The 14,274-nt window shown below is 41.7% G+C and overlaps 1 protein-coding gene across 5 annotated transcripts; it reads right to left on the minus strand.

The window, feature by feature from the left end:
* Positions 1-2,973: 2,973 nt before the first annotated feature.
* msrb3 (methionine sulfoxide reductase B3) lies at positions 2,974-12,836 on the minus strand. 5 transcript variants are annotated; one of them, XM_035147353.2, is made up of 7 exons: positions 12,683-12,819; positions 8,329-8,477; positions 6,466-6,574; positions 6,143-6,220; positions 5,858-5,886; positions 5,099-5,196; positions 2,974-3,964 (listed from the first exon to the last, which is right to left on the minus strand). In XM_035147353.2, the coding sequence occupies exons 2-7, from the start codon at positions 8,402-8,404 to the stop codon at positions 3,779-3,781; spliced, it is 576 nt and encodes a 191-aa protein (XP_035003244.1). In that variant the 5' UTR covers positions 8,405-8,477; positions 12,683-12,819; the 3' UTR covers positions 2,974-3,778. The 5 variants fall into 5 exon arrangements, with proteins under 5 accessions (XP_035003244.1, XP_035003242.1, XP_035003246.1 ...); XM_035147351.2 differs by lacking the exon at positions 8,329-8,477 and adding an exon at positions 10,377-10,484 and having other exon boundaries at positions 12,683-12,798; XM_035147355.2 differs by lacking the exon at positions 12,683-12,819 and adding an exon at positions 10,377-10,477.
* Positions 12,837-14,274: the final 1,438 nt, after the last annotated feature.

Here is a 14,274-nt window from a genome sequence, read left to right on the forward strand (position 1 = left end):
TCACACCTTAGCCGGCGTGAAGAGAGAGCCCCGTCCAGGATCAGCCCCTGCAGGATAACATACATGGACACTTACACAAGATCTGTGCGGAGTGCGCCGAGCTGTTGTTCCCAAGTGCCTCAAGTCTGCCGCCGTCTAAATCTCCAGAAATAGATTCTGCATGTGTGTATATATAGAATCTGTACGAAGATGCTGGGCTATCTATTTGATTTTATTTTGCTGCGTGTGTCTGTAATTGAGGAAAACGTCAGGTTTGAACACAAAAAAAACAGAATGCCTGTCGGGTTTGGGTCGGGCTTGGGTTAGTTTTCTCTCTGGCCTGGTTGGGTTCGGACAGAAATCTGTACAGATGCATTGATTTGGAACAACTCGATAAAAGAAACTCCTGCGTTGAGATACAAATACATGATGTATTTATCCCTTTGGTGTCGACCCGAAACCTTGAATCTGAATCATTTCAATCAGAATGGGGAAAAAAGGTGTGCACACAACCACAGCTGTTTTTACGGACGTATGCATGTTTGTCTTATTTTTGTCTTTTTTGTATTTGAAGCTCAACAAACCGTCCCTGTTAACAGTTCAGCGAAGCTACAGACAAACCTGTTTACAGCTTCAGCCGAGGTTTCGTGACATGTTACCTGTTCTTTACAGAGTAGCCGAGCTGAAAACATCTTCTATACCACCCAGGTTATGCGTGTGTGTCCAGCTCTACCTCTCTGGAAAGTGGGGGGTGGTAGTATGGGTCTGGGTCTGTGGGGAATGTGAGGAATGTGAGAGCAGACTTCTTGGAGTCAACGAGGTCACAACCCAAACAGTAGTAACACTCACCAGCCCAGACAGACATTATCAATACGCTGCTCGGAGCTGCTTCAAAGACAGGGACATGTTATCAGTGTTTCCAGGTCTTCACTGTTAGATGAGGAAGCTGTGGAGGACGTAGCGATATGTTCTGTGTTGTTGAGAGGGACAGAAGCTCTTCTTGCCATATGGATTCACTCTGGATTCTACATCCACTTGTGTTATAAAGATGTTAAAGGTTATGTTTAGACGCTCTCAGTTAAGTTGAGGGGAAGATGGCGGTCTGGTGTAGAAAAAAGCCCAAAGAGACTTGTGACGTGTTGTTTAACCCAAACCACCACGTTTCCCTGCTCACCTTCGTCAGAGTGCTTTTTTGTTGGATCTTCCACAGACGCCAACCGAGGCTGAGGGCTTCTGGTTCGGGGGGGAACTTCCACTCTCACTGTGTAGGGGGCGCTCGTGAGTTAATCCACAATGAAGGGAGCTGTAGCGCCTACGGTCACGTTTATGGAGTAGAAACTTAAGATAATCTTTCACTGGGTTCGATTTGTGCTCAGTCTGTGTTTATTTTTCATTTTGAAATACTCTCTTTAAGCACTGGTGTGTGAATGTGTTTTGCACAATATTTGATACACACACACACTTTCCTTCTACGAGTGCAAATTCCATTGTGCAGGTGCTCAGTTGTTTTGCACCAATAATACCTTAATTTAAAGTGTACGACACACGTTGTGATTCTTCTGTTGATTTGTGATTATGGGCTTTATGAATAAAATTTGATTTGATTTGAAAATAACTTCAGTTTTACTGCTTCTGCTTTTTGAATCTGAGAATCTTGGGTTTGAATTTTTGGTCTAACGCAGTATTTTTTCCTAACTATCTCAAATTTTCTTCCTCTTTTGATCACACTTTTATTATAACTAAAGGTTTTACTCTTGTTTCAAGAATCTACGGACCTCCATATGTGGGTCGGTCTTTATTTCTTCCTGCTATCCTCTTGCTCTTTTCCTTTGCCGTTTTCTGAACCAACTGTCATTTGCACATCCTGCTTTTGTCTACGTTTCCTTCCGTCTTACTGTACACCCTCGTATACCCTCATTTCTGTCCGTCTTACAATCCGTCCTTCTTTCCTTTCTTCCTTCCTTCTTCCTCTCTCCTATTTATCCTATTCCTGTGTTCCAATCACTCAGCCATGTGATTAGCTTCCTCCCTGACCTTATTGTTCTTTCTCTCATTTTACTTTGCCCTTTCTGAGGATACAGGCCTTGTCCTTATCAGCAGGGACGGCGTGGAAAGACCCCCAGCTTTAAATTCCTGCTAACCCACATCTCTGAGGACCTCTTCTGGACTAGCAGCACAATCGCAGTGGTCAGCCAGGCACCACAGGCTCTCTACTTCTTCAGGAAACACCAGTTATCTGCTGCTGCTGGTGCCAGGAGAGGTCGTCTCTCATAAAATCAAGATAATGAGAATTAAATAATAAATTACAGAAGCTACAAACTGTGCACTAGCAACTTTTGCAACAGTAGAAATTAAGGTTTGAGCTTATGTTCATGCAGAAAGCATTAGCTTAATCTTATTATCACACTAAGGCCCCACCTCCCCACTTTTAGAAAATGGTCACTAAACCAATCAAACTTAATTTAAAGACATTTAAGCCCAAAAAACTGTTAAAAATGCTATTTTATATATTTATATTAAGTGACATAGGTTTCACACCAACTAACCCTCACCCTGAACACGTCCATAGCTTATGCCATATGACACATAAAAGGAAAGAAAAATATTTAAACACCTTACAACAAAAGATATATTGGGAAGAGGGTAGGGGCCATGTGAACATTTTGGAAATGTGACCAAAAAAATCTGAATTCAGAGAAAAGACAGAAGTCTGAGATTAATTTTCATTTCCATCCTTTCTTCCAAATATTGCTTTTTCACATGGCCCTAAACCTCTTACAGAGATACAAAAACCAAGCCTATTCTTGGCTGACGATTCTCTTGTTGCAGTAACGAGTAAATATGACCTATGACCCCACATTTATCTCATACTGTGTCAATCCATTCCCTGAAGAAGACCATTAGAGTAAAGCTCCAAAGAAACTAGTAAGTAGACATTAAGTTGAGATTGTTTCATGAACACATGTATTGAAGAATAGAAAGAAAAGTCACATGGTGCTTCAAGATATTTTATTCATCCAATAACTGTTTTAATACAAGCTGAAAATATTTCCTAAAGGACTAAAGAAGGAACAAATACAGGAAGTGACCTGGAGGCCGCACTACATTATTTTCCACAATAAGATTCCTTCGGTCACTGCTGACGCTAGCACTTGCATAGGTGATATCGTTAAATTAACCTCTCAGTATCAAACAACACTTTAATATAGCAATATATATTTATTGTACTGTATATACACACGTGTGTTTGTGTGTCTAGAACACAGCACTTCATCCATATATAAACTGGCAGAGCAGATGCTGAAACCCAGACCTGGATAATTAAAGGGTGGAATTTAGTTATTTGTCAACGTAGATGTTTTTCTGGGGGGGAAATGCATAATTCAGTAAGGACACTGTTACATGGGGCAGGAAGCAGAAGCTCATACCAAATGGAAACACAGGAAGTCGTCACTGAACCACAGCTGAAGGTCCTGTGGCAGTAACACAACCTCCTCCTGCTCCCCTCATGACGACAACGGAGAAAAGTGTGCAACACCCAGGTTGACAAATACCAAATGATTCTTTTAAGGCAACCAATTAATGCAGTGTGTGCGTGTGTTGCAGTTTTATGGCTGTTTAGGAAACATGCACTTTCCCTTGTGACAGATTATTTGGTGCATTTGGTCTGTGTGATAAACTAGAGGACTTTTCTTCTCTCTGCCACACAATCACCTCACTCTGTCTGTACTCTGTGAAGTGTTTCAATGCTACGAGAACTTTTGGACTCCTACACACAGTCAGAAGGCCGGCGGGTCGTTCAGAGCTCCGTCTTCCCATCGCTCGCTGAGCTGCTGGCAGCTCCGCCCTCAGCCGCGGGGCTGGAGGTGGAGGTGGAGGAGGCCGTGTCTTTGGGCTGGAAGGCCAGTGAGGCTGAGTTAATGCAGTAGCGCTTCCCTGTGGGTCTTGGTCCATCATCAAACAGGTGTCCCAGATGAGCGCCACACTGAAACACAACAGTGGAAAGATTGATGTGTAACTTTTTGCAAGTTGGACATGTTCTACATTATCAGCTTTACAATTTTTTGTATATGCCTGTCATTATTTACTGTTTAATGGGGGATCTATGATTTTTTCCAAATCAGGGGCCATAAAGGGGCCACAATTTACACAGAGGGGCCATTTGTATCCATACGAAATTCCAGATTCAGTAATCTGGAATTACACGTCATTGAATATACATCTTCAAAACAGCTTCGAAAATAAAAATCCTTAACAAATTGTCATATGTTTTGTTGGTTAGTTTTTTCTAGGACTACTGACAGGACAAGGGCACTTTAGGGGCCAATCAAACTGAATTTTTGGACATTGAACATTCAGGTTAATTAAGATTTTAGGTGGCACTAACAGCTTAGCTGTTATTTGCAGAAACTAGCAATTGTGTCACATGATGACGTGCCACTGTCACAATAATTGTCTGTAATCTGTCACAGCAATTTTAAAGTAAAAAGAAACAAAACCATTAATGAAATAAAGCTTATGAGCTGGGACATCACTAGTCAGCCGGGCTTTGTGTTTGTGTTCTTACAGGAATGTGCACTTGCATGTGTTTAATTTGCCAAAACATTGTGTTGCTGGACGGCTTTGTGTCAAAGTTGGATCCATTACAGCTTTTTGCCGGTTTAACCTCTTTGTTTTTTTGCCTGAATACACTGCCTCGGCACCACCGCTCTGTTGACACAGTGGCCTCAGCAAAATCAATGAGTTTTTGAAGGCAGGCCTCATGTCGGTCTGAACATGATCTTTTCCCTGTTACAGACCGCCGACCTGTCCAGAAAGAACTCTCCTGCAAAACGTGCACCGTGACAAACAAGAATAGTCACCAAACAGAAAGTGTGCACAATTTGGTGCAGATCCAAATAAAAATCCAGGTCTAGTGAATTTAAATGTGTTTTCATAAGGGAACTGTTAGGCCTTGGCAGATGTATGCACTGGACTGAGTGACATCTAGTTAAATGTATTTAATTATTTCTGTTTTTATTTTCCTTATGTGAAATGCTGCAGGCGAGCTGCTGCATTGGATTATATTCATGTAACGTCTTTGAGGTAAAAGGAGTAAACAGCAGTGTTTATACTGTACCTGGTTGCAGGTGGTCTCCACTCTGTGCATCCCATAGGAGAAATCATCGGTCACAGTCACAGACTCCTCCTTCACCAGGTCAAAGAAGGATGGCCAACCTGAACACACGGCGGCAGGGAGGAAACGTGTCACTACACAGGTGTCATGACATGCCGGTGGGAGTTGATGTGGGTCAGTGTTTGATTTTACATCCAGGAACATGGACAGGGCTGGAGACAATATGTCAGTACAATGTAATGCATTTAAACCTCATCCAATAAACTGTCCCTGGTGTAAATACGTGCATCTCAAACTTTTTACACTTTGGCGAGAGTGGGTGAGATTCAACTCATTCAGGTATGATTCAACTCTTTGAGTTGAAGGTGATGTTTTACTGCGTCCGCATGGCTCCAGGGCTGGAACCCAAACTCATCACTGAGGAGGGACGAGTCAGACTGTTCCAGCTGAATCAGACAGAGCATCTGGCATGATTGTGTCCTGATGAAGAGGCAGCACCTCCTCCTCCTCCTGCTGCTGACTGACTATTACATGTACCTGGTCCCCCACTCACTGCTGAGTCAATGGTTATAGCCATTACTTTGGTAGCATGCATATTATCCCGCTTAATAAGGTTGAAACATTCAAATCACATGATACTGAAAAGCCACTAATCAATAATTAAAGGACAATGATCAGCAAACACCAGCAGCTATATACTGCACATTCAAAAATGAGACCAGTTCCAGCAGAAATAGGAGCAGCAACAGTGATTGAACTTACCTGATCCAGAGTCAAATTTAGTCTTGGAGCTATAAAAGGAAACAAAAATCATTTTAAATCCATGGTTTATAAATAAAAGCGGAACATTCTAAAGAAAACATTATTTTTACATTGTAGTGGAAGACTAAAGCAGAGGGTTCTTTTTAAATTCAAGATAAGGTAATGTAACCAGGATTCCCCCTGTCTGATTCACTAGATGGTGAGATGGTCCTACAGGAGACGGTCATATCAGTAAACTCATATACAGTAACACTTGTTCACACAGGGAGACAATGCAGCACTTACCTGAACAGCTGATTTCCACAGACAACACACGTGTAGGTGCCATCATCTTTATGATCTGTGAATTCACCAGCGAACGCACTGTGGAAAGAAAGCTCCGTCAGTCAGACTGAAACATGATGAACTAATGACTAAATACTGTTTATTTACAGAACACACACACACACACACACACACACACACACACACACACACACACACACACACACACACACACACACACACACACACACACACACACACACACACACACACACACACACACACACACACACACACACACACACACACACACACACAAAGAGTTATGCAGCGGTTCACCTCACCTCTCAGTTCCTCTTTCCTGAGTCACATGGAACTGCTTGGGAGTGAGACGTTTCCTCAGCTCCTCCTGAGAGAAGCTCACCGGCCATGTCTTCTTGGTCCTACATGCTCCTGGGGGGGGGGAGGCAGGGACGACAACAAATATTTACTATACAAGTCTGCTGACGACAGCAGCAAGACAAAGAAGAGCTGCACGTCACAACACTATTCCTCATGTTGATGCCAAACAAAACGTTACGTCTTCCTCTCTCCTGACGTCGCTCTGAGACACAAGATGTAAACAAAGCAGGCCGGCCAAAAACTGCTCGCTTTATTCCGAAACACAAAAAGAACCTGTGACAAAACCTTTCAGTGTACATATAGTGAACGGAACCACACACACACAAAAGCCAAGCAGTGAATTGTTAGGTTATTGTGTTAGCATTTTGAAATTTCACAAGTGAGAAGAGCTGATACATGGACCGTTTAATACAAGGTTCAGTGCGGCTATTCAAACCATTAAGGGCACTACTGTTTGTTTCTGAGTCAACGAGTCAACAGTGAGTACTGTGATAAATGTTTCAGCCAACTGAAGAAGGGAGAACCCTGATGTAAACACAGCATGTTCTGTTTGTGGGATGGATGTTTAGCTTGACTCTTCCTAAACGTCTGGATTATCATTAACCTCTGAAGTGGGTGCTATTTGTTTCTTTTGCAGCCACACACAGAAGTCAGCTTTGACTTCAAACAGACAAACTTTTTTTGTCTTCAGATTTAGAACACTGTTTTTTTTTTTTTTTAAACAGTGGTCCCAATTTCTTACAGTAGTTTTGTTTCATGAAACATGACAACCTTAATATTATTGCCCTGTTTGTGTTGGACATGTTGAGGAAATGGTTGGCTAACATATTAGTCAAAACTATTTCTAATCTGGCAAGAATGGGTGTGCCCCTATTTGGACAATTCTATAACACCTGAGGGAAAAGTGTTGAAAAAGGATGTTTTGTAAAATTTTAAATGAGAGCCAAAACAGCCAAGTTAGTACAGGGATCACAAAATGGTTATCGGTAACTTGTGAGGGATTTGTGCTAAACTCTAAAAGAAACCTTTATAATTGTCCTTTATCTAAATATTAATTTTAAAATCCTCAAATAAAAACACATCAAAGAAACTTTGTTGTGTGTTTGTATTTAGTGTATCATGATTAAATGAAAGACATTTGCTGGCAAGACTATTATTTAGCTTCCTGTCTTTAATAACTGAATGAACCGTTTCATTCTAACATGAATTTTTCCTGCTACATTAAAATCAAATCACTTAACAGTTACCAAATTGGTACTGCTTTTCAGTGTAGTCCAGCAGAGGGCAGCACAGACCTGCCAATACTTAAAGTAAAGCTATGTTAACTTTTCATGCAGAGGTGTAAGAGGCCCCTTTTTCTATTTTGAGATGGAGAAGCACCTTCCAGGATCAAATTCATCTGTGTAAAATAAATCTGGGCAAAATTAGACTTTGAAACAAGGTAATATCTGATTAAACAAGGAGTGATCAAGATTAAGAAACTCACAAAGCATTCAGAACTATTAACTGCAGTACCTGGAAGTTGTGGATACTCACTGCTACAAGTACAAATCTATTTTAAAAAAGGTACTGAGGTCCAGTAACCAGCCCTGTTCAGGTTAGGTCCAGTTTGGAGCTCTGAAACTTCGTTCAGTGCAAACAAAAGGAGCTGTTTCCGAATCAAATGGAAGAAACTAGCTGAAAGCAGCTCAGGTCAATGTGAACGCACACAGACGGGGACAGTAAAGACATGCAGACACACCAGCCAGGTGTTAAGGCTTTAGAGAGGCAGAGCACAGCAGGCACACAGCACCCAGTCAGTGGACCTGAGGGAAGACTGCAGGACCTCAGAGTTACAGGCTGACTCTTGGTTATTAGATGCAGCAGATTGAAGCCCGACATGGCTGCTGGACAGAGGCACGCCACCCACCACTAGAAACAAATGCCCCTCAGCAGGACTACACCGAGGACTGGGCTGGATGGAGGGGGAGCAGACAGAGGGAGAAATAACACACGACAACACAGGATTAGAGACAAGATGTGGAATGGGAGCAATGGTCGTCGGCATCTGCTTGGAGAGTCCCACTGGTCACATAGAGTTTGAAGGAGACTGGTTAACAGGCATGTTGAACACTGACACACACACGCACACCTAGAAAAACAAAACACATTAACGCCTCGTCCTGCACGGGGGACTGTACTTTCAGACAGTGACGTCCAAAATTAAAGTCCTTATGAAATTTTAAAAAGTTTATTTCATTTTTCAAGATTTATGGAAAACCGTTCCTCATCTATCTTGCTGACCAGAAAACACAACAAACCAATAAAACCACCACAGATTTATGAAACAGATGGAAGCACCAAAGTTCCAAAAGACATCCAGTGTTTCATAATTTAACATGTAGAAAATATTCATTCTAAGCTTTTTACATGGCTAAAGAAAAGTAATATTGTGTACATGCAGCCATGCGTACTCAGTTTAACGTAAAATGCTCCAATCATGTCTATCCTACTGCTGCATTCTTTTAAACTTCATTGCCCTTTGGAGGAAAACCTCTTGATCTCAAAGTCTTTCTTGATGTTTCAAAACCAGATGTGTTTTCTCCTTCCATCTAGAAATGTGGCCTTTTCTTTTGGCCATGCAGCTCTACCCCAGCCCTACAAACCGCTGTCCATTTGGTTTGTGTACAATGCACAGAGCTGACCGTTAGCAGGCGAGAGGCTGTGACTCACAAATAAAAACACCAACTGAGACACACATTTCGAAGATGCTGTAAACATGTCCAAAGGATGATCCTAAAACCTGAACTGGATCAAATTGCACACACTTATAAATATCAGTCCCTTAAACACAGACGCCTTTTCATCAAAACCCATGATTTATTCTCTGAGAAATCAAGGAAAATGTTGAAAAACATCCTATTTTGTAATGTTAAAGAAAGTGAAAAAAAAATGCCTGAACCAGATCTGCAGCAAAATTTAATGGGTTCTTTCCTGACCCAAACCACATCCTTCCATTTAGTTTCTTGGTAATGTGTCCAGTAGTTCTGTGCCTAGTCCTGCTGACTAACAGAGGAACAAACAAACCAAGAAGAAAACATAACATCCTTGGTGGAGGTGACAATATCAGAATATCCCTCCCTTTTATTGGAAAAGGCCTACTTTTGACCATTCACATTGTATTTGCAGTTTTAACATTACTGACTTTTTTTACTAATAGCCAAAGAGGGCAGGCAATAGGTTGAGCTGACAGTGATCGCCCTCTGCTGGATCAGGAGACAAACTACTTCAGACGGTCTACTTCTATACGCTTCTAGACTGTATATTTTGAATCCCCCCCCCCCCTCCGTTCAAATGAATGTTCTAATTTCCAATAAAAAGTGACAATAATGATCATTAAAAACGCACACCACTGTGACAAGAACCACATAAAATGACACGTCATTGAGCCATGTCCCATCCACTTACATGGAGGAGGCGGGATTTATGACCTGTACTGCTGCCAGCCACCGGTCGGTGTTTGAGACACTTTGGCTTCACTTTTTGGGAGCGGTCATGTCATCCATCTTTATATACAGTCTTTGTTCTGATCCATCATCAGCAAATTAGCACCCCCAATGTCCCACTGAGCCCCGTCTATTATTCCTCGACAACTTTCCAATTCTGTCCACTACAGCCCTGATATGAAGCTCCAGACGTAGCCTCCAGAGACAGTTTGGAGCTTGGTCGTGAATGTCTGATATGATATGTTGGGTGATATAAGTCTCATAATGGATGGATTACAACATTTAAAAAACTGTGTTCCTTCAATAAGCACGACAGCCTTCATTGCCCTGTCACAGCTCGACATAGTAAAGCTAACAAGTTACTCTACCTAGAGGAGCAGCACGCAGCGCAGGGCGGCACACTGAGCCGCTGACAGCACGATGCAGGGCCACCGAGAGCCCACGTCTGAGGAGGACGGCCATGAGACACAGTCATACTGAAGAGAGACAGAGAGACAGACAGAGACTGCCCTTTTTAATATATTTCATTACACCATTAAACATCCCCTCAGCCCAGTGGTGGTTGGATTATATTTAATGTCTCTGGATCAGCACGGTGCACGTCACCAGAGGGAATATTCACACAGGAAAGAAAAAAAAAAATCCAAAGAGGAAAAATTCCCTCTGAGACGAGCTCTGATAAAAGGCTGGACGAAGGTGGCCTTATATGGTAACGTTTCCAGCAGTGTGGCAGTATTCACCTGCAGGGAAACTGTACTCTACACGCTCTCCTGTCTGGCTTTACTCAGAGTTAGGATTTGTAACAAGCTAAAAAACACTATGACAATAAATGTGAGTAAACTGTTTAGAGGATATACGTGGCCCGCAAAATAAAAGTTGACTTAGACAAAGAACGGTGCCACTTCCACGAAGCTATGAACTCCCCTGTGAGCTTTGCTCGCTCAACTCTGATTCAGTTCTCTCTCAGTCTTAGGCTCTGCTGCCGTTAGCTCAGAGCTCAGAGGTCAGACAGATTCCTCACAATGTAAATGATTCTGCCACAGCTCCCGCTCCACTCACAGTGCTCTGCTCTTTTACTTCATACAAATGTGACAAACAGTGTAAGAATTCCCGACATGGTTTTTTTAGCTTGTTTGCACCATAAGTAAAACAATGACTCCAAAGGTTTGTTCCTCTGCCAGGGCAGGACTTAAAATGGCACTGTACATACTTGTATGGCACAGTGGCTGTGAGGTGAAAAAACTCAATGGTAGGAAAACACACCAACATCTTGTGTTTTGTTTTTTGCAGTTGTATTTTGTAATTTGCTCTCTTCCTATTTGCTGCTGTGCTTTCCTCTATGTCGTAGTGTTTGTGACGTGTTGTCCTATGGGCCAATGTGTTGTTTAGTTTGTCACTAGATGGGTTGAGTTATTTGCCATTCTTATGTTGTTGGCCGTTATGCAAGTTGTGGTTGTCTTTTCCGATCTCCTGCTGTTTTCTGATTTGTTGTTGTGTTTGTGAATTGGTGAGTTTAATTATTCGCCATTGTGTTATGCATGTTGCATGATTTGCGTGCCATTGTGTGATGTCATTTGCCTTTTGTGTTTCATGATTTGTTGTTTTTTTGATTTGTTGAATTGAACTATTTGTTGTTGAATTATGTTATTTGCCCTCATGTGTTGTGTTGCCTTTATCTGCTGCAGTCTTTTTAAATTCACTGTTGTGGTTTTTTTTGTCCACTTGTCTTTGTGCTCTGAGGCGTCACAGCCACCGTGGCTGTGGGCTAATTCCAGCAGCAGCTCAGTAACACAATGCCGTCACCTCGGTGGTGAAATAAAGCTGCTGTGACAGCCACAGCTGCCAAACGCCTCTATTCTGAGATCCACGAGACCAGAAAACAACTTCATTGACGAACTTTGCAAACAATGCAGATATGTGCTCAACACAGAAAAATGACCAGTTAAAGTGACAGTACCGTTAAATAAATAAACGTGAAGATAGATAAATGTACATTTGTCAAAAACTGATAAAAAAGGTAGAAAGAGGGGGAGACAGTTACATGTTCATTGAAAAGTTGATCGTACATTTGGACAGTTTTGTTGCTTTCTTAATGTCTCTATGTTTTATAGGGTCTTGATATATTCTTTGAATTCACATAGAAACACTGTGAAATCCATTTAAGGATGTCAACATTACCAAAGAAACTGTTAATGTCATAATTTCATCTTTAAAATACAGTCAAATTTCACACTGAGATGAGGTTGACACAAAACTTGTTTATAATCCTTCAATGAGTGGATGCAATGGTTCCAACCATCAGGGAACACAACTGGTTGTCTGACGTCATAAGGAAACACTGAATACGTCACATAGAGTCTGGCCCCTGTTAGTAAAGACGTACTTGTCAGTTCGCGTTGTCACAACATGTCATGTCTCCCGAGCTCCACTCCGAAGTGTCAGTTACAACACGGAGTTATTAGGAGCCCGCTGGCGCCGCCATGTTTGACCGAGCTGTCCGAACACAAGAGTCTAAAATTAACGATGACTGGCTCGTTATCGAACATTCGTGTGATTCCGTGTTGTCGGTTATGTTCGTCGCCCGTCAGAGGACACGGTTTAACACCGGGCGCCATGTTACCGTTCATATGCAGAACTGTTCCGTGAAAACCCGATAAACGCGACAGAGACTCACCGGAGAGGAGCAGCAGCAGCAGAGCAGCGGCGGCGGGGACCGGGAGGTGTCGGAACGGTGGTGATGTGGTGACGGTGTGACGTCGGAACATCTGAGCAGGGGGACGTCGACCAGCAGAGTGTGTGTGTGTGTGCGGGGGGAATGACAGGAGACCCGCTCATGTCCTTTTATGGTCACGACCCCTCACCGTTTCCGTTCAGCTCCGTCACATCCCATAATATCGGACTGTACAGACAAACACAGCAGCATAGTTGTTCATGTATTGTGTTGTTTACAGTGTTGTTTATTGTGTTGTTTATTGTGTTTACTGTGTTGTTTACTGGTTTACACATGACTAAGTTAAAGGAAAAAACACAGTACAGCCACACTCACTTCATGATCGGTGATGCAGGTGCAAGATGATAATTATTATAATAATAATAATAATAGAATAAATAACGTATTAATATATAATATATTAATAAATAATAAAATGGCAGTGTTTATCAAGTGAATAGAGTTTTGTACTTGTTAGTGTCATAATGAGCTTTGAATGCACTCAGCTATTGTGTAATTTGTAATATCTATGTTTTTTTCAAAATAAAACAGTTACTTATATCTCTCTCTCTCTTTATATATATGTGTGCTTTCACAAGAAACAATTTTCCCAATATATTCAAAGATTTGTGTGGCTTTAAAGCTATAGAGCTAACAGTAAACAAGGAACGACTTAATGTGCACCTTACTGAATCCGGAATAGTGTATGGATGATATATATTTGCCCCCCCCTGTGTAAATTGTGGCCCCTTTATGGCCCCTGATTTAGAGGAATCCTAGATTCTTTACCTAATCTAACCCTTTATTTATTCTATTACTAATTTCTGAAAGTTTATTTGTATGTCCCCTCACCAAGCAGAGAATACTGCCTCACTTATCAAACAAAATATGAATGATGCTTAATACACATAAGTGTATATACTTTTTTGCAATAATCTTGACTTGTGTTGTTGATGCTTCTTGGGGAACGAAACAGTGTTAACAGGTTTTCTGTGAGGCAACAAAAAGATGAATGCGAGCCATTAAATGCTCTTAACTGAGGCTGGAAATTTACATCTTTACACATCTAGTACTCCACAAATAAATGTTTTAACATCAAATCCAAAACTAAAACAGCCTCAGGGCAAATGGATTAGGCTGCTGTGGAGCTATTTCGCCCCCATGTGTGCGAAAGACAGAAAAGCACATCATCAAATAAAAAAAACTCCTAATAACTCTTTAATTTGAGCCGTTTGTACAACTGACAAATTACATTTAAAACTTTTTATCTTTATAAATGTCTCTGGTCCACACCCTCCCTCCCCCTTCCCGCCCCCCTGGCTAGCAGGTTAGGGATGCTGGTAAATCCAAACATACAATGCAATGGAAATAAAGCTGCATATAACAGAACAGACCACATATCAATGTACAGTGTTAACATGAAGTGCATCAGAGGAAAGAGAACACATCCATGAGGTTTCTAGGTGAAGCACGAGCCTTGAGAGGTGGCATCACATCAAACACTTGACATTCAGCCTCATGACAGTCAGCGTGAGGGGAGACGCCTTATGTGCACT

Source organism: Hippoglossus stenolepis, chromosome 22 (assembly GCF_022539355.2).
Source record: "Hippoglossus stenolepis isolate QCI-W04-F060 chromosome 22, HSTE1.2, whole genome shotgun sequence".
NCBI lineage: Eukaryota > Metazoa > Chordata > Actinopteri > Pleuronectiformes > Pleuronectidae > Hippoglossus > Hippoglossus stenolepis.